The sequence below is a fragment of the Thunnus maccoyii genome, chromosome 20 (genome assembly GCF_910596095.1).
Source record: "Thunnus maccoyii chromosome 20, fThuMac1.1, whole genome shotgun sequence".
NCBI classification, from domain to species: domain Eukaryota; kingdom Metazoa; phylum Chordata; class Actinopteri; order Scombriformes; family Scombridae; genus Thunnus; species Thunnus maccoyii.
In genome coordinates, this window is record NC_056552.1 from 9,162,496 (window position 1) to 9,190,364 (window position 27,869).

At 40.7% G+C, this 27,869-nt stretch overlaps 1 protein-coding gene across 3 annotated transcripts; it reads right to left on the bottom strand.

Annotated features, from left to right (window-relative positions):
- Positions 1–3,542: 3,542 nt before the first annotated feature.
- Positions 3,543–27,751, bottom strand: rnf157 (ring finger protein 157). 3 transcript variants are annotated; one of them, XM_042396608.1, is made up of 19 exons: positions 27,218–27,751; positions 23,565–23,683; positions 21,426–21,514; positions 20,684–20,833; positions 19,512–19,629; positions 19,325–19,391; positions 19,185–19,228; positions 18,157–18,204; positions 17,914–17,985; positions 17,620–17,779; positions 17,013–17,125; positions 16,700–16,929; positions 16,013–16,115; positions 15,753–15,861; positions 13,728–13,945; positions 13,545–13,607; positions 13,408–13,456; positions 8,673–8,783; positions 3,543–5,654 (listed from the first exon to the last, which is right to left on the bottom strand). In XM_042396608.1, exons 1-19 carry the CDS (start codon positions 27,303–27,305, stop codon positions 5,506–5,508), a joined length of 2,100 nt encoding a protein of 699 aa, XP_042252542.1. In that variant the 5' UTR covers positions 27,306–27,751; the 3' UTR covers positions 3,543–5,505. The 3 variants fall into 3 exon arrangements, with proteins under 3 accessions (XP_042252542.1, XP_042252544.1, XP_042252543.1); XM_042396609.1 differs by having other exon boundaries at positions 5,566–5,654; positions 8,591–8,783; XM_042396610.1 differs by lacking the exon at positions 8,673–8,783.
- Positions 27,752–27,869: the final 118 nt, after the last annotated feature.

Here is a 27,869-nt window from a genome sequence, read left to right on the forward strand (position 1 = left end):
GGTGTAATTGGGTAACAGAGGAAGGGGAGATACATATCAGGCTTTGGAGGCAGGTGAGAGTGAAGATGATTGGTTTAAAGGCTGAGTAACAAATAATACAACTAAAGGAAAGGCAGGTGGAGAGGATTTATCTGTCTGAAAGGAGAGATAATGTGAATTTACAGCTTTCTCACAACTTATTTGACACCGGTGAAAAAAAGCAAAGCAGAGCGGGGTGTTAGTCTGTACACATGAGCGCATAGTTACAAAACAGACCTTTACTGTAACACATGCAGAGCAGCGCAAGACTACTGAGGAGGAAAAATTCAATTAGAGCGGAACTTGATCACCAAAACGACGTGGTAATGACATTATACACACTGTACCCATTTAAACCCACTCACTCTCATTTCAGCCCACTCATCCGCTGCCAGTCTCACAGCTGAGCATTAAAGCTGATTTATTATTAATGTTAAAAGTACTTTTGTGCATTAAGTGACCTAAATTTTTTAATTCATATAATGGTTTTCTGTTTTAATGGACTTGCTGTACTTACACTGGAGTTTATGAGCAATCAGGGGTTAGATTTGAGCTGCAACTAACAGTTATTTTTCGTCACTGATTAGTTGTGCGATTATTTTTCAGTTTAGTTAATTGTTTGGTCTATAAAATGTCAGCAATAGTGAAAAATGTCCTCAAAATGTCTTCAAATTGCAACAATAATCTGTTACTATTATTGTTGTTGCTGTGCATCTCTGTGTGTGTCTCTCTCTCTCTCAACCCAACCGGTCGAGGCAGATGGCCGCCCACCTAGATCCTGGTTCTGCTCGAGGTTTCTTCCCATTAAAGGATAGTTTTTCCTTGCCACTGTTGCCAAGTGCTTGCTCATGGGGGGAATGTTGGGTCTCTGTAAATTTAAGAGTACGGCCTTGACCTGCTCTATGTGAAAAGTGTCATGAAATGTCTGTTGTGATTCGGCGCAATATAAATAAAATATTGCAAAAAAAACTGAAACCTACAAATATGGGCTTGTCTGGTCACCACACTTCACTTAAAGGTGTACTATGCAGGATTTGTCTGTTGGGCCCTCCTCCCCAGTTCAACAAGTGAGAGAGAGAGCTGTGAATGAATGAGTGAGAGAAAAGTACAGAAGAGAGCAAGTGGCGCTGGCGAGAACAAAACCATCAATAATATAAATACAAATGTAAACAAAAATAATATAAACGTTCTAAAGCACAAATAAACATGCCCACAACCCTGCGAGACGGTGCCGCGTTGCCGGATTTTGTGTGAACGCAGAGCTTCATCCTGTCCGCTGTGGCCTCTCTGATCTGCGTGTGTGTAGCTCAGCCCCGCCCTCGGACAAGCAGACACACAGACCTGCTGCTCTTTTACACCCTGCGTGCTGTTATTGGCTGGGAGCTACACACCCACTGCCCAGAAGCGTCTCGAACACAGCAAAATAGAAAAAGAAAATACAGGCAGAAGGCAGAGTTTCCGCAGATAAATACACCACCACATTTCTAGTGGGTCATAAGTGATGATTGAGAGGGATTACTTTTGTATGAGTCTATACATTGTTATTTAGGAAAATCCTACATGGTATACCTTTAAATCTGCATTAACTGGTTTATTGGCCATGCTTGAGCAGCAGAAACAACACAACATATCATCAACTTTTAAGTTGATATGTTGAACTTGTAAGCAAACAGTTGCTTATTTCCACATCCAGAAGTTATGGGGCAACATTATCATTAATTCAGAGTCGTGTTTCTGCCCACCAGGTGAATTTAAGTCCAATATTCATCACTCTCTGTTTTTGTTCTACCAACTCCTGAGGGAAATATCTGGCTCTTTAGCCGCTAAATGCTTCACTATGTTTGCCAGCTAATCGCTAACTTTGTTTGCAGTTTGGTGCTGAGCAGATAGTGTACAGTGGGTTTTTAGGGCTTTTTCTCTCAAAACAGCTGCCTGCTGCGACTGAAAACGACGCTATGAGCGCAGTAAGAGTGAACCAAAACAGTAAAGTTGCGGCTGGACAGCTAAACAACGAGCTGAAACTTGCTATAAAGCTCCATAAAGCAGAGGGGAGCTGCAGAGTAGCTGATAATTCTCTGTAGATTCATCACAAGTGACACCTCTGACATTACACAGTATTTGATACATTGTTATTATAAAAATATAGATTGTAAGTAAGTACTTTAAGTATACTATAACTACTCCAAATTCAAGGTGGGCACCCAAGATTAGTGTCAACAACTCTGACCAAATGTGAAATTTGGTCACAATCTCCCCTTCTGTAGCTGACGTTTGACCTTTTGGATATAAAATATTGTCACTTCATCATTTTATCCTATTTATACATTTGTGTGAAACTCTGTCATAATTAACCTTTGAATTCTTGAGTTACCGCCAAAAATGTCTTTTGTGAGGTCACAGTACGCTTTGACCTTTGACCTTTTGATTCCCTCAAGGCGTTGAAATATCATGTTCACAAGAATGGGGCGGACAGACAACCCAAAAATATAAAGCCTCGGACCACGGCAGTCACCAGCCTGGAGGCATAAAAAGTGAACTTTTATTGATGCGTGTATGTTACAAGCAAACCTACTTATTACCTTGAACTGGAACAAACAGCAAAGCCGAACACTGGAAACAAAATAAACAAATAAACAAACAAACAAAATAATTTCCAGACTGAGAGGCAAACTGAGTGTCTATAAAATTTGGACACCATTTATCTAAGATAAAGTGATCTTCTCAGGCATGTTGCGGCGTACTTAGACACCCAGCAGACACAGAGCGATGTTAGCATTCATTTGAAGTCAGGTTTCTGGTCACCTGATGAATTTAAGTCAAACGTTTACTCTCGTTTTATCTGTTTCTCTCAACTCTCTGATGTCTTGCTGTCTTCTTCAGCTAGCAGTGAAGTTATGGGCCATAAAATGCTCTTGTAAATCTGAGGGGAACTGCAGAGGGTTCATTAATACAAGTGACATTTTCCATATTACACACTGTCAATTGATCGATTGTTAACATAAATATATTGATAAGTGCAGCTTTAAATTAAAATATAATGGGTTTTTTTTTCAGTTTTGCTTAGCTTTGTTTAGTGTTTTTCTTTTTTGGGTTTATTTCTTGGCTTTGTTTCACTTTCTTTCTTTTTGAATTAAAATTTTATAGCGAGAAATAAACATCAGGGAGAAAATTAAGAAAATGGAAAGTAAGAGGCTTGTCAGATTTTGCTGCTTGTATGCTGATTGAAGATATGTGGTGGAAAATGGCATATATACTGTATAATCAAACATTTTAACAGAATGTGGGAAGGGTGCTGATTTCCAGCCCTGAGAAGTTATTTTTACTGATAACAAAAAATTATAAACTAAGCTCTCTGATGGGAAAACGCTGCATACCAGAGTTTAAAAAAAGATTATTTAATGCTGTGAGGAAAGTTTCAGACAAGTTGACCATGTTAGGAAACCAAAAACATGACCCTGCTGTGATTTATGAATGCCCCTTCTGTTTAAATCAACAGCAAATCACTCAGAGTCAAACCCGACAGGTTAGTTGCAAAAACTTTATTGTCCGTTTGATGTTTTCTTTGACATTTTCGCTCATAATTCTAGAAAAGTGGGGTCTTACGGATTCAGGACCCATTCCTTTGATATCATACTGCAACCGGGTGCCAGAGAACAGCTTCATCTACACATTCGGACTGTGATCACATGACTGTATGCAGCTTGGATATAGTAGTGCATTACTCTTGACCTCAGCAGTTCGGCCAAGGGAATAGGGTGCCAGCAACCGATATATAACACTACAGAAGGATATGGTACCACTTCAGGTGTGTGCAGTGATCCATCATCAAGTATTCTACAGGAGGGTGCAGGCTGACCTAGACTAACATGCTTACTCGACTATCGCCTCATGCACCGCAAAGTGTGTCGTCTAGGAAACAGCTAATAGTGCATTAAATGTTGATATCATCCCTTTTTCAGTTTTATTCGCTATGTGAACGCGCGCATGTGTGTGTGTGTGTGTGTGTATGTGTGTAAACCTTTAGGAATATTTCACATATTTTTCATCCACATTCTAATAAACAACACAGTGTTTTGCAACAAATTAAAACACAGAAACAGAGAACACCAACAACAGGTGAGCTATACATTAAAGTTATACAAAAACCAAAACAACTAAAAAGTTTCACAGACGAGGAGAAAAGGGCTCGTCAGGATGATGATAATAATAACGGGGGGGGGGGAGGATATGAGGATGAACAAAATGCCAGCTAAATCACACGTTTAGGTTTTCATATTCACTGTATGTTTTCTCACAAAAACGTCCCTTTACAACGGTGAAATTAAAATAACAAATAACAATTAAAACAGGTTGAATTAGCTAAATCTGTGACTGTAACAGGCCAGTGCAAACAGTCTTTGTTTGGACTGCAAAGGAGCGTCTACCTGCAGGAGAAGAAGAGGGCGTCTTTATTGCTTGGTGGTACTTGTTCATTTCCAGTTGCACTACGATAATACTGACATGCTAAGATGGAGCTGCAGAAGGAGAGGATGGCATGATGGGTAAAACGGGGGGAGCCAATGTGTGTTTAGGGTTCAAAGTTCATGTTTAATTCCAGTTTAGGTGATAGCTTAAATGTCCTGTACATTCCCCTTCTTTGAGTTCCACGTTCATCGTCCTACATTCTGTGTTACGTGTCTTTTTGTTTCGTTTTTCAGTCCGTTCCTGTTTCATTTCGGGCCGCCGTTTCTCGGCTCGTCCTCCCCGCTCCCCCCCCCCCCCCCCCGGCTTCACATTCAGCGGAGGTTGTCGAGTGAAGGTCGTGGCGGGGAAATGGAGAGGAAAACGTCAGCAGAAGTCGAAAAAAGCTGCATGCGAAAAGTCTGAGACTGGAGCTCCCTGATCCGAAGGAGAGTTCGGTAAGGTAGTCCGGTGTGAGCTGACTTTTTATATAGTGACCACTCATTCAACATACAGTATATAACAGAGAAGAAGAAGTACATTAGTAATAAATCCGATTGCCGATCACAGTAGCCCCTGACTGTTTGGCTGGTAAGAGAGGAGAGGAAAGTAGAGGAGGAGGAGCAGCATGTATTTTTCTAAAGATAGTGTCACAATACAGAGCTCTCATTGGTTAGACCTACAGGTAATAAATAATAACGTAGCAGTAGGCTAATCATTCCCACATCGAGTTAGGTCACAAACAAACAAAAAAGAAACTTCTGTGAGATAAAAGTGCACAGATGACAGCGAGGTGATGCCGCTCTGTTCCTCTTCCCTCCTCGTTCTACTCGAGAGGAGTTTCAGCGCCAGCGACGACAATCATGTTCAGTCCGGGGGAGATGTTTAGACAGGTGGAGGAGGGGGTTCCCTGTTCAGCGAGTATCAGCGAGTATCAGCGGTATCCAGTGACGCAGCACTATGGCAGGGTAAGAAGAGCTGGACGGATACGTTTAAGTTTGTGTGTAAGTGTGTGTGTGTGTGTGTTTGCGATCGTGTGTGAACGTGTTACACAATGAGTGGTCCGCGGCGAGGATGTTTAGGACTCTGGCCGTCCCTGTTCTCTGCCCCCTGCTCCTCCAGGTTAATATTGCTGGTGGAGGTGTGGTGGGGGAGGGGCTCCAAAACAGGCCTGTAGCCCCCGAGGTACATCAGACCTGAAAACAAGAGAAGAAGACAGAGAGAGAGAGAGAGAAAGAAACGGAAGTTTATTCTTTAAAAATGTCACCAAGAGGAAATTTACCTGCGCAACGTCATGTCAGAAACAACAAGAAGCAGCTACAGGAAAGCAATCAATCAATATATTATATTAGATTATATTATTAGTTTGTCCACCAGAGTAGTGACATCCTGCTCTCTACATTTCTTGGTCACAAGAAAAAAAAAATCTAATCTTTATATCTTTAAAAAATAAAAAAAATAAAAATCTAAGGGAACCTTATCAAAAAATACATATTTATGTTACAGGTTGTGTAAAGAAAATAAATACCTGCCGATATATCATTATCAAATTTTAATCTCATGAAAGAATATCAGAATCAGCCACAAAATAATCCTTAATCCTTAATTAATCAGCAACTATTTTGATGATTGATTAATCGTTGAAGTTATTTTTCAAATAAAAATGCCAAACATTCCCTAGTCGAGCAACTCAATTGTGACAATTTGCTGCATTTTTTTGTCTTATATGATTGTTAACTGAACGTCTTTGCGTTTGTCAGACAAAACAAGAAATTTTCAAGATGTCACTTATACACTAAACAATGAATGCATTGATTAGGTGCAGCCTTTATTAATTTTTCTAATTGTTTTCAATGAGCGTCAGACAGGATGGATCTGTACGATGTTGCAGATGTGCAGTGCTTCATTTCAGCGGAACAGAACAGAATAATTTTTTTTGCCTTCACTCCCCTTGTTTCACGTCTACAACACGACTCTAAAAGCAACATGTTTGTTCCTGCTGCTTTAAGTTTGTCATCATGAAAGACCACCTGTTATGATTGTCAGGTGTTAAATTTGCAGTCTGACAAGTCTCTTGTTAGGTCACAGCAGGAATTTAAGGATTTTCTCGAAAGACATAAATAACACGTAGTCTGGAATTACTCGAACGTGGCGATGGCCGCATCGTACTACGACACTTCAAGGCTTCATTTTACCCCGGTGGTAAAAGGAAGTGCCCCTCTGGTATGACCTCAGGACTAGACTGGAAAAGCTGCTGCTTTTTAATTTCTGCCTCTTAACTCCGTCCTCTGTCCTGACTCTCTGAGATGAATGTTACTGTTTTCAGCTCGATTTGGGACAAAGTCAGATATGACTACATCTCCGGTTATCACTCTACTACAGATAAATCTTCAACACAATACAATAATCCTGTTTATTGCAATAACCAGCTATGACCACGAAGCACAGCCGGTGAAGGTGTGACTCTACATTGAGACATTAGATATAATATATCAATAATACAAGTATTTGACTGATTTAATCACCAAGAAAAACATTTCTTTAGCGAAGAATCTTATTGACTGAATAATCAAGGTAATATTCTGATTATTTTGACTATGCAGATTGCAGATTTGATTGCTTTTGATAGTTTTTGTGAGATTTAACAAGCACTCCTGGCCTGTAATAAAACCCCCATCATCTCTAAATGTTGGTGAATAACAACCAGAAACAATTCAACTCTCAGGGCATAACATTCATTATTGATCGTTTTAAATCTCGACCAGGGAAAATGTGAATAATGGATAAAATCAGCGTTGAAAGCTCAACTACTGTGCAACTGGAAAAGTGTGATAAAATATATATCAAGGTAGATTCTGGGTGATTGGGAAAAGATAAATACCACATAAAAAAGAAGGAAGTCTGGTCTTTTCTTTCTACACAACAGTCAGTGACGGCTAAATCAGTAAAATGCTACTAAATTATACTATATTTTGTAGAAAAAAAGGAGGTGTAATCTAAAATAACAATAAATCATGCTACACAGCTAATATGAGCAGTTAGACAAAGAAAGGGATTGTTACGGTGCATAAAAGATAAAAGGAAACTACAATATGTGACCCTGATCTACCATCTAACCATAACACCATACCTAGTCCTCAATGTGCACTGGGCACGACTCCTCATCTGTCCATCCGAAAGAAGGCGAAAGAAGGAAAAGAGACAAAAGGAAAGAAGAAAAAGAGAGAAAGGAAGAAGGAAGGAGGATGTCCAGGAAAAGACAGCAGAAGATGCGAAGAATGGCGGAGGCGGGAAAAAAAGGAGAGAAACAAGAGAGATAACAGAACACTTTTACGACACACAAAGAGAAACCATGTCACAACATCCACCATAAAAGACCGAAGGAGTGATGTGGGTTCAAGGGGATGAAGGGAGGTGGGGGAGGGGGGGAGGGGGAGTCAGGGTTTGGGAGGAGGGAGGTGAGGTGGAGCTACGAGAATGATGCAGAGCTAAAGGTTGTGAAGGAAATTTGTCGCCTTTACGCTAAATTAAATAAATTTAAAAACACAGTTAAACACCTTTGGCTCTCATCACGGTGAACCACCAAGCGCTACGAGGCGGGGGAGGAGGATTTGGGGGGGAGGACAGGAGGGATCATGAAGGGGGGGTGGGGGGTGTGAGGATGAGTTGCAGATGTTTGGCAAAGCGGCTCGGAGCTGGCAGACGCTGAACATGAACTTCAACTGGTCGAGACTCTTTTACTCTCTCGCGCTCACACACACAGACAGAAAACACACAGCATGCAAGACACACTCGTCAGATAACACACACACACACACACACACACACACTCACACACACACACGCACACCAACACTCACACACCAGGGCTCCAGCTGAGGAGGGGAGAGGAGGGAGAGAGTGCACAGCTAACCAGTACTGAAAAAGCGATGAAGCACCACAACACCAAAGGATAGTGATGAAGAGAAGAAGGAAGGCTCCAGATATCTTCATGCTGGGAAAAGATGCTACAACACCTCCTCTCTGATTACTCGCTAGTAATGTGCTTCTCTTGTTTCTTTCTAGCTCATCATGTCTTTCTCCTTAATTTGTCTGACTGATAACTCATGCACTGCTTCCTCGTCTTCCTCACTTTTCTCTCCTCCCCCTCTCCAAACACTCTCATGCCCGGTCCTCAGCTCTCATCGGTCCATGTTCGAGAGGGTGCCACTCACCGGCGAATCGGCTGTCGGGAGCCTGCTCATTATCCAACCCCAAAGAGGGTGTGTCACAGAGGGCGACGCCCTGATTGTTATTGGCCAACTCTGGACACCTGCTCCGCCCACCTGCAAGCGAGGGCAAAGGTCAAACAAGAGCAGCCACGCACAGCAGGGAGGGAGTGGGACGGACGGGCAGGGGGGGGAGGGAGGGAGGTAGGGAGGGAGGGAAGGATGCTGTCAGAGGTGGAGGGGTGAGGCTGGCCATGCTGGAAGGATAATAATAATAAAATATTTCTGCATCAGAACAGTGTGAGTTTAATGTAAACAAGAGGTTTAAAGGACACAAACGTTTGGGCTCAGCGACACAGACGTCATCAGCTCATCAGAACAGCTTTTTTCTTTTTTTATTTACTGCATCTGAAAAAGTATTTTTACCTTATTCCCTTATTCAGATTGTCTGCATGTGTGTATTTATGTATTTTTTCTGTTTCTTTTTCATTTTGTCCTTGTAAAACACTTTGTAATCTCTGGTTTTTATATATGCTGTATTAATAAACTTCATTATTATTATTATTATCATTATTATCACCGTTTTTTGGACTGTAGCTTCATAAATAATCATTTTAAAGTTTAAAAATTGAAGATCCTCCAAAACTTCACTCTCAGAACTGAATGCATTGATCCTTCCTAAACCCTTAGTGTCTCTAAATTGACCTGATTGATCTTGAACTGTCTTTTGGATGCTGCTTTTTATACTAAACTGAAAATTAAATCATAGATGCCATCAGTTTTTCACCCATTTTATTTGTTTCTGTTCATTTTTTTCAACATTTTAATCATTTTTATATAAAAAACTTAATTTTTCAGTTAATTACTTTTCTTGTTTCCATTTTTTTTCTTAACTTATTTTATGTTTTTTTTTGTTTTGTTTTTCAATTTTTGGTTTTTATCTTCTTTGTATCTTTACAAGACGAGGTTTCACATTGAAACGCAGATTTGTCAAATAAAAACAATTACAATGAGACTTTTTTCATGTTTTTAATTATCATTTAGTGCCACTTTGTCTTCCTAAACCTTTTTTGAGGAAAACACATCAGCCACAGTTTTGCCTCCTTTGTGGGTTATTTTCCCAGAAAAGCATTTTGTTACTTTAAGAAATGTGCTGTATAAGCAGTTTTTTTAATAGTTAAAGGTATCTGTGGAGTTTGTCTGAGTGGGTCCTTGATTTGTTTGTATCATACATGGACACACAGACAAAGGTGATGCAAAAACAATTTCCCTCAAAAGATTTGAAACTATTTCACTGATCAACAGCAAACGTGGACATTAAAAATGCACATATAAAATATTTAAAAATTCAGCTTTGCAGATGTTTTAGGAGGAAAGAAATGCCTTTAGCATGTTTATCAGACCTTAAACATAAACACAAACGTCAACTCTACAGAGCACCTTTAATTTTCGTTACTTTTTAGATTTTCAGTTATTTTGTGCTTTCTCTGGAAACAAAACCAGTCACACACCAATTCTTGAGAGAATTAATAAAAGCAGTAGAAGTAGTAAATAGTTAAATTAACAGATTAGATATTTTATGATGTATTTTGGGTTTTTTGCTGAATTTTAGTCACTTATACAAAACCACCAGACATCTGCCATTTTATTTTAAAGCCACTTTTTATCATATTCTCAATTTATTAGCTATCAATCAACACACTGAGGCAAATGATTGTAATGTTTTCTGCCTTTTCCAGCATGGCCAGATAATAAACACTGACATGTGTAACATGTGCAAGTGCCTGCATGCCTGCAGCAAGCCTGTGTGTGTGTGTGTGTGTGTGTGTGTGTGTGTGCACTAATGAGGAGGAATTGGCAAAGATGACTGAATGGTTGGCAGCTCAGCACAGAGACATAGACAGGGCACATACAGAAGCTGTCTGGCAGCGCTGGTGCAGATGCACACACACGTGCGTGCAAACATACATCCTACAGTGCATGTGCACATTCACAGTCTGTCAGGCAGCACCGGTCCGCGTGTCTCCTAAAGAACTGAAAGGTCATTCAGTGAACTCACAGGTACTCAGAGATTGTTTCAGTCTGGCCCGAGGTGTCAGGACACACACACACACACACACACACACACACACACACACACACACACACACACACACACACACACACACAGGTCACAGAGAAACTAAACTAATTTACATAAACATGTTTCAAACTGTCGTCTGATGAGAGGTGACCTTGTTACGTTTGCTTCAAGCCCTACTGTTCATTGGCTCGCACTCACCGTACACCACAACGTCTTCTCTTTCACTGACTTCACTCTCACACACACACACACACACAGACAGACACAAACACACACACACACACACACTCGCAGGGACATAAACAGCATTCGGTAGCAGTGCAGATGGAGCATGTTGAAGCTTTCACTTGATGATGCTGCGGTTAAAAAAGCAGTTGCGGATCGCAGAGCTTTGTGAGCAAAAAACATGTAAATGATACACCTCATACACATACAGTAGATACACTAACATACATACTGTACACACAAACATTTATGCAGAAGTGCAAATCATGCATATGCAAGTCATTAGCCTGGTGTGCAGTAGAACCTCATCTAAATGACACAGGATGCTTGTATGTGCTCGTTTCCTGTTGTGAGTGAGCTGATTGATTGGAAACTGGACGATATTCATTACAAGTGACTCAATTACTGGCCATTAAATTCATCAATCAGGAAACACTGATTGCAAAATAGGAGAGGGAAATAAATAAATGTCACTGCCTGATCCATCTGCTGTGTAACTATTCAGGGGCTGGATGCTCTTTTTTTTTTTTTCTTCCAAAACAAGTCTAGTTTCACACAGAGAAAAACTTCACTGTGTGATGAACGACATATCCAGGCTGTGGAGTTAATGCCTGGCTTTACAGTAATGTGATTACAGTACTTACAAGTGCTGTAAAAGATCACTATTCAAAATTCAGTTATTACATTACACTTACTAAACTTGTTTGCTGTGTTTCTGAGAGTTTGATGGAGGGTCGATATCAGTTTCTTTTCAGCAGAGACTCTGATGGGGAACGTGAGAGCTTGGAGCGGAGGCTGGAGGTGATGGAGGATTAGACTCCGGTGACTCCAAAGTTGTCTTATTTACATGTTGTGTGTTACTGAGAGGCCTACATTAGAAGATAGTTTCACAAGTCTGGTGCGTGAATGAACATTGAAGCAGGTTTTTTCTTGCTGTAATCATTCCTCCTGATCCTGCTATGAGGTCAAATCATAGCCCGATATCAAGGAGCAGAACTTCTGCACACCTGAGATAGACAGGTGCGTCGGAGAAGACCACGGGCTCCCGTACACTGTCTTCTGTGCTTGCGATTAGAGATTTATTGGGAACAACGGTTAGGTTGTTTGAGTGTTATATGGAATAACCTGATGAAGGTCTGTGTACCGAAACGTTGTTCCCAATAAATCTCCTCTAATTGCAAGCACAGAAGACAGTGTGCGTTCTTTGTTCTATTATAGCTCAATACCACAAATCACAAATGTCTCTGGGCTTTACAGTCTGTACGGCATAAAACATCCTCAATGCAGAAAAGGAGGAGCTGGGCTGAATAACAAACGAGTAATGTAATAGATTACATTTGCTCTTAAGTAATAAGTGAAGAAGTGTAATTACTTTTTCAGTATGTAATGAGTAATTGATCACATTCTCTGGAAAGAAAAGCCTTGTGAGAATGAATAGAAGTGGATAATAGTCAGATTAACAGATTAGATATTTTGTGTGATATTTTTGATGAATTTTAGCCATTTATACAAAACCCCCAGACTTTTAGGTATTTAGTTTTAAAGCTGATAAATGTTCTTATACTCTCGATTTCTCACAACTTTGCCATTATGAGGCTCATCTGATTACTACGATAAAAAACTGATTGTGGGGCATGGAGAGCTGCAGAAGGGTGCAGCGGTTGTGTCCTCCAAATGCAGACAAAGAGAAGGCTGCATTTCTTGGCCTCATTTGGAGGAGACTTTGAAATACGGGGGCGGTCTTGTTGTTACGATGTATGAATCTGTAGAAATACAGATTTTGGAGGATCCAGGCCCTGAGCTGGTACACAGCCTGAGGTAGTTCATGTTTCTGTCTCACTTTTCACAAACTCAGTCGGGCAGAAGTTATTTTCTAAAGTACAACATTACAGTTTTTGCATGTTTCATATGTTTGAATGAAAATCTGAGCAGATGCTTCTTGCTGCAGAAAGATTTTTTTGATCTCTAAACCAGACTGCAGAAGGACAATCTGGGATCAATAATGGGCCGACCACATACGACAGCAAAGTGAGTAAATATTCACTTCAACTTTTTATTGAAATCAGTTAAAAGCCCAGCCGTCACTGTGAGGTAAAACAAGGTTCTGGTGCACACATATAAGAAGCCGTTCATTCACATAACTGCATGTTGTGGTGTTTCCAGCCAACGTTACGTGCATTTTGAAAGGGACTGCCCCATCTAGAGGACAAAACCTGACACAGGATCCCTTCATGTTTTATGGAGTGTCATAACTCAGCCATGATCCAAAAAGATTTACTGACAGCAGCAGTATTTATCTAAGTGATTGTATTTTGCTCTAGCAGTTTGTACAAGTTTGTGTTAAGGGCTCTTTTTCACATGGCCTGAGAGCAACAGATGCAAAGGGAAGTGAGAGATCAGGGGTGAGAGGTGAGGGATGGTCACCATAGTTACCTTTCCCATTAGACGGGGAGGAGCAGTCCTCTTCAGTGACATCGTTTCCCTGGAGGAAAGAGGAAAAAAAAGGTTTGTAAGACTTCATTAAATATATAAAATGGGCATTTATCAAAATGTTCCCAGCAAACAGTCACCTCCGAGTCCTGCTCCTCTACAGCCACTGAGTAGTTTTGTTCCTTTGGCTCCTTGGAAAATTCCTGAATGAAAGGAAAAAACAGAGACAGTTCAATCAGCAGGTGATACATTTATGCTAAGTTTCAACATCTTGTAACCGGTTTCTCCTCCATCCATCCATCTATCCATCCATCCATCCTCACCCCCTCCTGTTGCGAGGGTCCTCTGCTCTCCATGGGGGCGTCCTGGTTCTCCTCCCCTTCTTCAGCGTCTCCCCCCTCGTCCCCCCCGTGCTCGCCTTCTGCCCCGGCCAGGTAGGACCCTGACATGGAGGACATGGTGTCAGTGCTGATGTGGGAGTGCTGCGAGTGGGACGAGGCCATGGACATCACTGACTGGGCCAGGCTGCTGCTCACTGGGTCTGGCAGACAGACGGAGACACACATCACGGTCCGGCTCGGGGGTCGGAGGATTTTTTTTATTAAGGTTGCCGGGTGATTTTGAGAAGAAAAAAAAGTGATCTCTGCTCTCAAAAAAGCAGAAAACTTAAGACAGAAGAAGAGCAAGTAATTTACAAAGTGTTTAAATGTTTCATTATGTTTCAGTAGAGGAGACTTCTCAGGTCTTTGCTACACAAGGATTAACTTTGCAGAAGAGGATAAACATGTTTGAACTAATTTTTTCAGTGAGCGTTTCTTTCCAGCTGGAATAAGTCCTCTCTTCTTGTTTTGTGCCAGAAAGCCATCTAGCAGATTTCCCATAAAATCTGATCCAGTGGCACCGATGTAAAATGAGCTGAGGTGGTACAGGATTATAATTTATTTATGTTCAAATTCTCCATGCGCCGCCTTCGACTCTTTGCTTTTAGCGTTCTGGCTACATTTCAGAGATACTGAACACCACTTTGAGGAAAGTGTTTTCTTAATCAGACATCTGGAAAAAAAAAAGGAGAAACAAACAGTATATGAAATGCAGTTTGAATTTAAAGTTATTTAAGATAAACTACAAAAGAATGAACCCCATGCAGGGAAATTGTATCTTACACAGCAAGTTACAAGAACATCTGCATCTGCATGAGCCCTTTTCAGACATGGAAAACGTGACGAGTGGTAGATTTTTGTCAGTCAGACAGAGGGGAGTTTTACATGAATGCTCCTTGCAGCTTTATTCAGACATGACGGGACATGTATGAAATGAGCAGAGAGTGATATTTGGCACCTGGTACAAATGAAGATGTGATATCTCTGCTGGAAAACTGTGATGAGTTGAAGAGTAATGACACAAAGGAAAAAAAAAAATGCTGCGTCATTTTAAAATTCAGTTTGTCCATGAAGATTTAATTAAAGACCGTTGACAGCAAGATGGACACTCAATCCTTCTTTCTTACTGATAAATCTATTATAAGAAGGTAAAGAATTCTGCTGCCTACCCTCTAAAGTCCGACAGTGCACAAGCATAGAATGACAAGATGTTAAATATGTTTCCTCACATGCTGTGTATAAAGCGTTTGCAGGATATTCATGCATTTAACCACACAGCTGGCATGGATGGAAGTTGAAAATAAAGGGAGGAAGTGCTGGTCTGATTATTCTCATAACTGTTGGGTTTATTTTACCAATTTTTTCTGGTTGCATTCGAGGGGAACGATTATTTTTATAGACTGATCTGATATGAGAAAGATCTCCACGGCAACTTCAAAATAGCTCATTCAAAGTGTTTTGTGCTTCATAAGAAGCATTAAAAGCATTAGAAGCATTTTATTTAATAAAGATTGATACTTTCCCTTCAGGAAAAGAGACTTCACTTTATAACATCCATTGTTGAAGAGCTGCAACGATTAACTGATGAATTCATTAGTTGCCAACAATTAAATTAATCGATTTATCGTTTCGAATCCTCTTTCAGGAAGAAAATTACCAAATTCTTTGATTCCAGCTTCTCAAGTGTGAATATTTTCTAGTATATTTAGTCTTCTATGATACTAAACTGAATGTATTTGTTGTGGACTGTTGGTCGGAACAAAAATAGACATTTGAGGACGTCAGCTTGGGCTTCGGGAAACAGCCATCGACATTTTTCACCATTTTATAGACCAAACAACAATGGACAGATTAATTGATAATGAGAATAATCGTTAGTTGCAGCCCTACATTGTTTAGTGCTACTACAAATTTGTGTGTGTGTGTGTGTGTGTGTGTGTGTGTGTGTGTGTGTGTGTGTGTGTGCACCTTCAGGGGAAGTGATGGTGGAGGAGAGCGGGGTTCCGGTGCAGGATGACTGGTCGATGGCTCCAGACGAGGAGAGAGTCAGGTTCTCGCTGTCTGGAGTCACTCCGCACTGTAAAACAACGAGAGCAGCGATAAGAGAGGAGCTCACAACACCACGTAATCCTGCAAACACACACACACTAACGTACACATCCACAGCCTTTCACACACACACACACACACACACACACACACACTCACACACACACACACACACATACCTCCTGCTGATCCACAGCGAGTTTGTGGCGACAGGCCTCTGATTCACTGCAAGACTTCTCATCCTCCTCCTCAGGAAGCACAGAGGAATTCTGGGAAAGTGACCTAAAATAAACAACAATAATAGACTCGCTTAGGACAAAAACAACCAAAATGGGTTTGATGTACAAGTAAATAATGATAGAAAATGAGAATAATAAAAAAACATAATAGTTTTTTTAATTCCTACTTTTCAAAAAAACAAAAAACCCATGAATTTACAAGTGTTTATCTTGATTTTCTTTTCCAGAATATTTAAAATCAGATGTAAAATAACACAAATGACTCGGCTTATTTTTGAGTGCAAATAATATAAACATTTGATATATGTTTCATTACTTTAAAGGATCGATAATCAGCAGCTTATTTGCATTTTCTCCCCATGTAAATTGTGTTTTCTTGCAGTAGAAAACTAATTTTAGATGCATGGGGGCATGAAATCCAGGTGGAAAACAGGTTTAAACCTATTTTTAAACTCTCAAAAATAATTCTCAGCATTAGTTTGAACCTGACTGAAGTCCCAAAACGCTACATTGATTTTCAAACACATTCTCATGATTTTACGATTATATCCTTCCTGCTATTCCACGTAGCAAAAAGAAGAATTTCCTGTCACCAATACTTGGCTTAGGCCTAACAGGCGGACTCACTTCGAACCACTCTTCTTGAGTTTGAGTCCCTGACTGGAGTTGGAGTGGTCTAGAGGTGAGGGGGAGCGGGCCGGTGCCGGGTGGGGGTCACTGCTGTAAGGAGGCAGCGCTCCGGAGACGTGGCTGGGACCCGAGTGGAGAGGAGGAGCCACCGAGGAGGTGTTGAGGGGCCCGTTCAGCGCTTCCAGGAGAGACACCGCCTCGTAGCCTGGAGGGATGTGCTCCGACGCCTGCGGACAAGGACACACCGGGAGTGTGAGTTTATTGAGAGTGAGGATGCGTGATTATGTCGGATATGTTCTATATGTCGTACCGAGTGTTCCTCTGAGTCAGACGTCTGGGAGGTGATGACGGGGTTAAAGCTGGTAGGCGACAAAGGACTGAGTTTCTTCCGCATGGCTCGGATCTGCAGCAGAGCTCTGAACGCTGAGAGAGAAACAAGAAGTTGATAATGACATGTGTCAGATAATTGCAATGACAATGACTTTTACACTTTCTGAGAAAAACTGATATATTTGAGGCTAAAAAAAAAGCTGGGAGGAAATTAAGCTAATTTCAAAAACACCGTCCATATTAGGGAAACAAAAGTCTAAAACTTTAAAATACAGGACATCTGTTTCATCAGCATTATCGCAAACAAATTGGCATCACAATATTTTTCAATTTTGTGATGTATTCATTAAAATTACAGATATAAAGTAGCCCCGCCACACCAGGAAGTATTTTCTGCTTCTGAACTTGAACACTGCTTGAAGAGAGGATAGTTTTGGTTTGGCAAGCGTGTCTTCATCCTGCAAGAGGAACGCTATATCCTCAGTAAATATCCCCTTCTGTGTATAAAACAGTCGGTTCTTAGGATGCAGCTTTTGTCAGTTTTACTAATCTGTTTTTAATGAGTAGAAACCACTTCTCAAACTCACGCAGTCTGCAGATGGGGCAGCAGTTGGCCTGGTAGCGCAGAGTGTCTGCACAGGCGTTGCAGAGACACAGGTGTCTGCACGGCAGGATGAGTGTGTCCCGCACGTCCGACAAACACACCACACACTCCGCGCTGTTGTCGCTGATCTCGTCGTCGGCAACCTGTAGTTGAAAAAAAAACAAAAAAAAAACGTCGAAACATTAGAAAGAAAGAGAATTTTCGAGCTACGCGACAGCAGCTACGCATTGATGTCACTTCTGATGCGTTCAAAGAGGAGCAGTCGTCTCTCGTTTACCTTTGATTCTTGGCTGTTGTATTTGTTCTCGATCCCATAGATCTCCTGCAGTAGATAACTCACTCCATCCACCTGGGAAAAAGGAACATGTTGAAGAATGAAGGAAGCAGGTCTCGTAAGTCAGGCGTAATATTCAAAGGGAAAATAAAGCTTTGGTTTATCTTTTGTCTTTTTAAAAAGCATAAAAAATGTAACACAAAAGGAGGAAGGAAGGGAGGAGAGAGGAGAAGCAGGCGTATTCACCACTTGTTTCTGCTTCAGAGGCTTCACACAGTAGCTCCCATCCATGTGCTGCCAAGGAAAGCAACAGTAATTACGTTATATAAAACATCCTCTTTGCATGTATCCTGGATTCACACACACACCTAAAGCATATATGTTTTCAGGCAGTGGAGGCCTTGCTGAAGGAATAATCGTCAGTTCATAACTGCAGCACATTTTGTTAGGCCAACATATTAAATCATTACACTAATATGTAACATTTTGATGTAATACAGTGATTTGTCTGGGATTTTCTGAGCTCAAACGTCAAAAAACTAATGATATTTTCTCAAATTTTCTCAAAAATATCTTAAAAAAGCTGCAGTTGTAATCTCCAAAACATTATAACTTCATTAACTCTAAAAGGTATTTTGTAAAAATGTTTTATTTGATTTACTCCACAACACCAAGGTAAATCAATACAGTGTGTGTCCTTATTGTGCTGGTGATTCTCTACACATTCATGTTGCAAACTCAAGAGAGAATAATCAAGTATAAAGTCCTTTCTTAAACAAAAATGCCAAAACATGCTGATTCTAGCTCCTCAAAATGTGACGATTTGCTGTTTTTCTCTGTTTTAAGTCATTTCATATTGAATATTTCTGGGATTTAAGCGGTTGGTCAAAGCAAAAAAGCAAAGTGAAGACGTCACCTTGGGGAAACTGTGATGGACGTTAGTCTGTTTTGGTTTTATTCTGTCAGAAAACTAACCGACACATAACACACTTTTCCACATATGAACCAAGATGACTAACAAACAAAAACACACAGATTCAAACCATAAACACAAAACAAACTGAATACATAATTTTTCATTATTTTCTGACATTTTATAACTAAAGGATTGGGAAAGTCTGATAATGAAAGTAATCACAGCTTTATTACAATACAGCAGTATAATAATAGCAGTAAATATTTACACTGTTATCATGTGGTTGCATGTGACATCCTGGTATCTGCTGTAAAACACCAAAATCCACACTGACTCTAATAAAAAGCTTCATTCTTACCTTTTCAAATGTCGCCAGCAGAATATGAGAGTGTCCCAAATGTTCTGTGGATATAAAAACAGCAAACTTCACTTAAAACTCTGCAGCTTTACTCTCACATCGGACCATCGGCGTGATAAACAGACGCTAACTCAACTCACCTTCCCCCTCGTCGACCACGGCCTGCACCACCATGGGGAAGATCTCCTTGTCCATATCAAACAGCAGCTGAGGAGAAAAGAAGGGGAGAGAGGTGTTGTAGATATCTATCTGTTCTGCGTTCCTCACAAGAGAACAGCCTCATACGGAACCGCGTCTCAGCGTTCGGCCTACAGACGGGTGGCGTACCTCCTCGTCGGCCCACTCGCTGAGGTTGACGGTGTGTGAGGGCAGGCAGAACTGCTGGCAAACTCCCCTCTTGAAGTGCACCGTCTCAGACTGCAGAGAGCTGTCCTGGGGCAGGTAGCTGCAGGAAAAATGCGGATACAGTCGATCAGTGCACGCAGCTGCACGGAATACATGATATGAGCGCACGATAGATCTGTCAGCTCAGGTATCAGGCAGTACTTGATCGTACCTACAGCGGTCTATGGAAGATTCATTGTCTAATTATAATTTATTTCAGTCATGATAGGCTTTTTCTGTTTAAATGTGGCATTTTCTGTGCAGTGACAGATGATTCTGTGTGAGCTGGAGCAACATTTGCTTGTCTTCCCTGATTTGAAGACAAAGTTAGGAACATAAAGGTCTCTTATCTGGATAGAAATAAGCTCACAGCAGCTATTTATGCAAGAAATGCAAATACAAGACATACTGTATGTATATAATATACTTATGAAAGCAGAGTGTCCGCATGAATATTTATGGAAACATATTTCTCTTCCATACCAGCCTGTATGTCTATAAATGATATAGCAGATGTCCCTCGTTTTTCTAGCGATGCACCAATTTGACCTCTTCTCTCCTGATCCGATACCGGTGCTCTCTTTTTCCCCCACATTTAAAATCTGTAAACTTCACTGCTTGTGACTGATTGGGATCATTTTTTTATGTAAGGTAACATAAGGCCAGAGAGTCATCTGCCTTCTGTGCCTGCAGAAATACTGAATTTTATACGACACTGATGAGATTCTTCATCTATTTAATGTGGATCAGTCACGTCTGACCGATAACCAAACTGTCAGTATCTGCCCTGATATCCATCTGTTGGATCAGATCCCTGCATCCCTACTTTTCACTTGAGCGTGAGAGTCAGTATCTCACAGTAAAGTGTTCAAGGATGTATCTCCAGTAGACGCATTGTCAGCGCAAAAACATTTGTTCTTCTGTCCACTCATCTCGCACGATTGCAGACTTTCAGTGTCACAAGACATACTAATAAAGCTTTGAAAGTCTTTTTGAGGACTCTTCAGTGTAATTTTACTGATGGAGACTAGATGATAGGTATTATAACAAAATGGAAAGTATAGATACTGACCAATACAGGAAGAAGCAAAGCAAAGCTGAAATGTTCCACTTACACCGGCACTCCATTGTGAAACTCCTCTATGGCCTGGTAGTAGATGGTGATGGCCACCTGCGTGTCAGCATCAAAGGTGAACTCTACGTTGTAGCAGGACCTGTTCTTACCCGCCGCCTCGTCACCCGGCAGCTTTAGGTCCTCGCTGCATCTATGGGTGGCGGAGAGAGTCGAAGGAAGGGCGGAAGACACGATTAGGGAGACGGTCTAAACTCATCAATGATATAAACTCCATTTAGTCATGTTTGACTCATAGTTATAAAACAGGAATTAAATGTAATTAAATTCAAATTTAGGCTTCAATAATCATACAAGAATGATCTGAAACAGTGGATTATTTATTGTTAGAAGCTATGTGATGTCACATAATGACAATATGTCAATAATTAACAGAAATATCTTAAAAACTTGGGATCACTTTACATATTTTTTTGTTTGAAATGTTTTTCTTTTTTGTGTGTGTTTGTCTTGTGAGACTTTGTGCTTTTATTTTTAGCTGGTATTTTGTAATTGGATGTTTTATGTAACACTTGACTGTGTTTTGTTTTCTTGACTACGCCTGAAGAAAAAAAAAAAATTGAACTAGAAGAAAAAAACAAAAAAAAAACATGCATGATTTGACGCCATCCCTTGAATTAGCTGCTGTGGCTTGTTCCCTAAAAATAGCTGAGAGGACATAAAATTAGACAACAGTGGTGTAATGAGAGGTTATGTGTGTGTTCAGGTGGATAACAGGAGCGTACCGAACAAGCCGCAGCGTGTCCTTACGGATGTTTATAAGGCTTCGTAACGTCTTTACTGGTTCCTGAGGTGGAGGGGCTGCGTAAGGGAACTGAAAACAAAACAAAACAAAACATATTATAGATGTAAAATACATGTTATGATACTGAAGAGTAGCCGCATTCAGCTTCACTCAACCGCCCCGACATTCCTCTGGTTACCACAGAGGAGTCAGACTAGCACGATGACCGCAGCCGCTCCTGGTTCAACCTCAACACAGAAAGTGTTTCGATTTGTCAGCACGGATCTCGCCGGTGCTGACAAGTGCTGAGCCGGAGAGAAAAATCTGCTCGGATTATGTCTTTCCAGGGACGAGGCTGACACTTCAGAAGACAGCTCTCGGCACATTTCTGCACACACAGGGACCGCAGGGGTGTAAAACAGTCCAGGGTCAAACAAAGTCTCTCTTTCTTTCAGGCTGGTTTCAAGGATCTGATGGGTGAGGTTTACTGCATCAGGGGAATTTTGATAGTGCCAAGTCACAGATAAGGATGTGAAATATCTAGACTTTCTGCCTTTCTGCTGTGGCCGACCTTTCAAAATAAAATCAAACATTAACAACCCTGCTGTAAAACCGACACGCAACCTTTCAACTCGACCCGGTCCTCGAGCCTCACGTCTCAGCGCTCTCTCTTGTTGTGTGTTTGAAGCCAGAAGTTGCTGACTGTGCGTAAGGAGAGCTGAGGTGGTTTGAGGATCAGTGAAGGAGAAACATGCAGGATGTGGTCGGATACCTCCGCACTACAACCCCTCATCTGTGCGTGTGTTTGTGTGCGCTGTGAATGGCACCATATTCAGTACTATTACACACATCTGGGCTCAGCGGGGAGTCACGCCTGTAAACCACACAAACAAACACACACACACGGAGTAGCAGATGCTGAAAAGAGCCATTCATTAGGAATCTCACGGGCAACAGTGTAGGTCTTGAAACTTATTAGAAATCACGAAACATCAGAGCAGCCACCCAGAGACACTGAAACACTCTGTACTTCCTCTCACAGGCTCAGACTAAACTGAAAAAGGTTCGACTGTTTTCCCTTTTTCAAATAAATGTGAGAGGAGTGTTTATATAAGGCTCTATTCAATAATAAATTGAACAGAAGGGCTTATGAAACTGAAAAAGCAATTTCAAAAAACAGCCCAACGCTTCTGGCAGGAGTTTCAGAAAAAAAAAAATCACTAAATATAGCCCGTCCATTATCATATTTGTCGAGCGGTGCAGGAGACCGAGAACACAACAACTGCGGCCGGGTTTATGATTCCGCAGCACCATCTGCTTAGAAACCACCAAACATTATATAATGCTGGTAAAGCTTCAGACACACATACCGAAAAGAAAAAAAAAAAATCACCAGCTGAATTCTGTGCCCACAAGAGGATTATAAACACCCACATAATCGGGAGAAAAACTGCACTCCTAATTTTAGCCCCAGTCTAGACAGAAACAGCAGTGTGACTGAGATTAGCGCACAGAGAGATGCAAACGAGTCTCTCCATTATCACCCGGCTGAGCTTCGCTTTTCAAATTCTCTTTTTTTTCGACTTTAACTCCCCTCCAAACTCTTCCCTTACGTCTGTGTCAAATTCTCTGTCTCTCTCTCTCTCCTCTCGGGGCTCGGGCTCTTTTTGATCTGCAGCTCTCATAAGTTTAACCTTCAGCTTCACAATTCGGGAATGAACGAACGCTCCCGAGCGAACCCCCCCGTCGCTTATCAGCCTCTCTCTCTCTCTGTATCGGGGAGCTGGCAGACTGTCATTTCATTTTTTAATTAGTTTGACAGGATGAGACGTTGGAATAAATTTCAATCAGTGACAGTCTGAAAGCCTGTTAATCGCCGCTGCAGGAGTCACGGCTGCAGAGATGCAGCAGCTTCTGTTTAATGACAAAGAGGCCTTTTAATGCTGAAATTCAATCAGCCGATCAACACTAAATTAATCAGCGACTGTCGAGTCAGCTATTAAGCAACAAAAAAAAAATGCTCTTTTGCTTGATTTGCTGCTTTTCTTTGTTTTGTATCATCGTAAACTGAATATATTTGTGTTTTGGAAACAATTCCCTGAGCTCTGGGAAATTATTATTAATGTGTGAGAATACCTACCGCTACTGGTCTGGTCCCCAGGAAGTTAAGGTCTGTGTTTTCCCCGAACAGGTAACCTTCAGGATGGGTGGAGTCAAACTTCTCTCCCCCCATGATGAAATGGCTGGCGAAGTAACTCCCTGCACACAAAGAAAACTCACTTTGAAAGATGGAAAAACTGAAAAATGCATCACACCGTCAGCTGAGATTATAAAAGACTTTAGAGATGAGCACGATGTGTCTGAGCCGTAGCCGTGAATCATTTTGTGCTTTATAAACCTGGTTTCAATGTCAATGAAGGTTGTTACTTTTATATTCTGTTTTAAAGACTTAAATCCATAAGTTATGTTGATCATCTTTGTTTTGAGAAAACGTTTATCATGTTTTGTCCGTTGCTCTGTGTCTTTAGCTTTCAAGACTTCATTTTTCACTTTTTCTTAGAATAAAACAAATTCCACCATTAGAAATGACTTTTTCTTCTTGAAATAATACAGAACAAGAATATAAAAACTTGATTCTGGTTGATTTTCATTCGCCTGGTTAAAGAGCCTGAAATCGCTGCTCTCATCTCTGATTTCTTCAGCTGTCCAAACAGAAAACGTAACAGCAATTTAGTCTGATTGTCGGGGTTAGATTTGTATTATTTTTATAGGAATGTTGAATAATTATAAACTGGTGAAATTCTCTCAGTCTGTTTTTCATGGGTATAAGATTTTAGGGCTCAATAACAAACAAAATGAACGCTTAAAACTGAGATTTCTCGCTGTGCGACGGTCTTTTTTTTTTTTTTGCTGTGTTGCAACACCCACCCATCTGGCACTTCAGTGGCATGAAACATTTACAACTCCCTTTAATATTTGAACCGTTTAACTGGCACTGTCATCCACAGAGACCCAAAAAAAGCCCCAAACTGCTAGATCTCAAACATTAAACACAACAACTAGTGAGCTTTACAGATGCACAAAATATCCCTGTGATCCTTGTAAGACTTGTAAGAAATGATGGGAAAAATGTAGATTTGTTTTTTTTTCTTTTCTTATTTCAAGAAGACTAATTAAACCCTACAAAGGACTGGAGAGGTCATTGTTGGCCTGCGGCTCGTCCACCTGTTTACTGCAACTTTAGGTTGGTGACAACAAGACTAAATAGACGTTCTGCTTTTTAATCACAGGTTGGGCTAATATCATAAGACTGTAATGGTGGTTCACAGTCTTTAAATAACATGCTGGACGGTCAAGTCATGTATCTGCTGATAGGACATCTAGTCTGGATCTGAATCAGGTCCTGTCTTGTTTCATGCGTATTAATGCAGGAGAAAAGGACAAAGGGTTTGGATGCTCTGACCTGTAGAAAAATCCATAACAGTACAAATCATGAGCTAAAAAAAGCCCCGATGACGACACTCCCTCTCTCTCTCTCTCTCTCTCCCTCTCTCCGCCTTCATTGCTTTATTATTATTTACAGAAGGTAGGAGAGGTGAGCTGGGCCGAGGCTTTGTCACCAGATCCCGCAGACAGGAACTGGGGCTGACAGATCGGTTTCACCTGCAGCCGCTGCCACCACCTCCCCTGCCCCTCCCACCACCAGCACCAGCACCGGCACCGACACCGGCACCAGCACCAGCACCACTCCTTCAGGCTGCAACCAGCACTGTTATATCACAAATTCATACAGCCTGTGACAAATTCAGCCAAAGTGCGGTGAGACAGGCGCTAATGGCAAGTCAGCACTTGTTCTTCCTTTCTCTCCTTTCTTTAGGACATAGTAACACTATAAATCTAAGATATTATTGTAATATCGGTATATAGCCTAACACATCACATCTCAATATAATAAAACTATTCCCTGATTCAGTTTGAGATCTCATTTTGTGAGAGGCTTTAATTTATTTTATGCCACTGCTCACAGTAGAATTGAAAAGCAACAGCATTATTTCATCGCAATACCATTTTTGACGTTAATATTGGATTACGGCTAAACCCCGGTAGGGCTCTGAACACTGTGCTGTAATCAGAAAATGTCACATGGAGGAACATTAACAAGACAGATTCAAAACACACACACAAACACACAGGTCAGTTTGGGGTCCAAAGGACAGTCAGGTGAGTTGGGTTGAAGAGAGCAGGGTTGGGTGTTGTTTGACAGTTTGTGATTGTGGTACCAAATACTTTGCATAAACCTTTCCCCACTTAAAAATGCATCTGTGCTGAAGTTATGTCAAAGCAAACAGCAGTATAAGAACTTTAAATAATATATAATACAAAATTTAGAGCTGCAATGATTAGTCATTCGATAGAAAATTAATCGTCCACTATTTTCAAAATCGATAAATCATTTTTCAAGAAAAAAAAAATCAAAATTCTCAGATTCTAGCTTCTAAAATGTGAATATTTTCTGCTTTCTTTAGTCTTCTATGATAAAAAAATCTATATCTTTGGGTTGTGGACTGTTGGTCAGGACAAAAGAAGACATATGAAGACGTCATCTCAGGCTTTGGAAAACATAAATTGATAATTCTTACAATTTTCTGACATTTCATAAGTCAAACAACTAATCAGATAATCAGTAAAATAACTGATAATGAAAATAATTGTTAGTTGCAGCCCCTAAAAAAATGAACAAAATGAAGACTTTAGTGAGATAATAACTCATCAAAGAATCAGTAAATAGGACTAAACATCTGAAAAAGTATTCTGTGCTAGGTGAGTTTTAATACTGAAGGAGTGCTGAGACGTCTATTTGACTTTAAATTAAAGCTGCAACATAAAATGAATCAACAATTCATTCATTTACTCAGCAAAAATGCCAAACCCTCAACATTTACAGCCTCTCAAATATGAGGATTTGCTGCTTTTTTTTAATTTCATATCATTGTAAATTGAATCTCTTTGGGTTTTGGACCGTTGTCACCTTGGATTGGAAAGTGTCTTTTTTTCACTATTTTCTGACATTTTATTGACTAATCAATGAATCATTTAATGTAAAAAATAATCACCAGATTACTTGAAAGTGACAATAACGATTGCAGTCCTACTTAAAATTAAAACCTCATCTACACTGACTGAACACAACCATAACTTCCACAGATTAAAGCATCTCTACTGCTGATGGTGATGTTGCTCTTTTTATTTCCATGTCCAGATCCCTAAAAGACTGCTTACAGCTGCAATCCCAGTTCTGTCTCTCATACACATTAAATAAAAGAGAATATACGGTTTAACATATATAAATATGCTAGATGGATAATCAGTAGGATTCAAAATACAGAAGTAAAGTGGTAATATGTCCCTGTGTGTTGCTGCTATGGGTTTTATCCCTCCATGTAATGCTGCAGTGCTAGAAATAAATTATAATAAATTATCAAAAAAAAAAACAATCATGAAGTAGAGAGGATTGGGAAGGTATACTGTGAATATGCTAAAAGACAAATTAAGTAGAAAGGTGTTTCTGATAAATCATGAAGCATGGATCCTCTCTCTGTCTCTCCACAGGTAGCTCCAGGTTAGAGGCTGAAATGCCCCTACAGGCCTGTCAGCAACAAGGTATGATGGTGATGGATTTGCTGGTGATGCCTAGGCTAGTTTCCAATGCGTGTAGAGCCTTAAAAAAAAATACACAATCTGCGAATAAAACTGAGAGCATTCAATCAGTCTGACCTGTTGTTGGTGACTTACCAGATTTCGGTGGATAACGGTACACCGAATTGGACGGAATGTCCACTTCTTCCACGCCTATATTCTGCCTGCTTGTTAAAGCTCCCATTTCCAGTCAAATAAAGACCATACGGATTAACGGGCATAACACTTCAGGTTCGCTTTGTTCGCGGCGTCTCGTCACTCCCTATCATTTAATCCAGTTCGTGCTGCCCTGTCCATTTCTGTCGGGTCCGAGCCCCGCCGTGAATGTGACCGTCCCGGGGATTAACGGTTGTTCTCTGGCTGCTTATCTCCTCCCCGGTGCAGCTCGTTTTTTAAGGCTGAAAACAGCCGTTAATGACAGAGGAGCGCTCTCATAGTGCGCCGCATTCGCACAATCGAGCAAAAAAAAAAAAAAGAAAAGCGAAATCTCCGCGCCCCGGCTTTTTTTTTTTTTTTTTTTTTTTTACTTTACCGAGGCACAAAACGGTGATGTTCCCGTCGACATAATAATAACCGGCCCCCCTGGCTGAGTGTTGATCGTCTATCCTCCCGGTGCTTTTCGTTGCTGGATCCTGTCAGAGAGGTCGGTGGCTCCCCATGACGTCAGCCAGGCACAAATCCGGACCGTGTGTGTGTGTTTTTTTTTTTTTTTTTTGCGCAGTCCTCCTCTCTCCGGCAGCAGCTACCG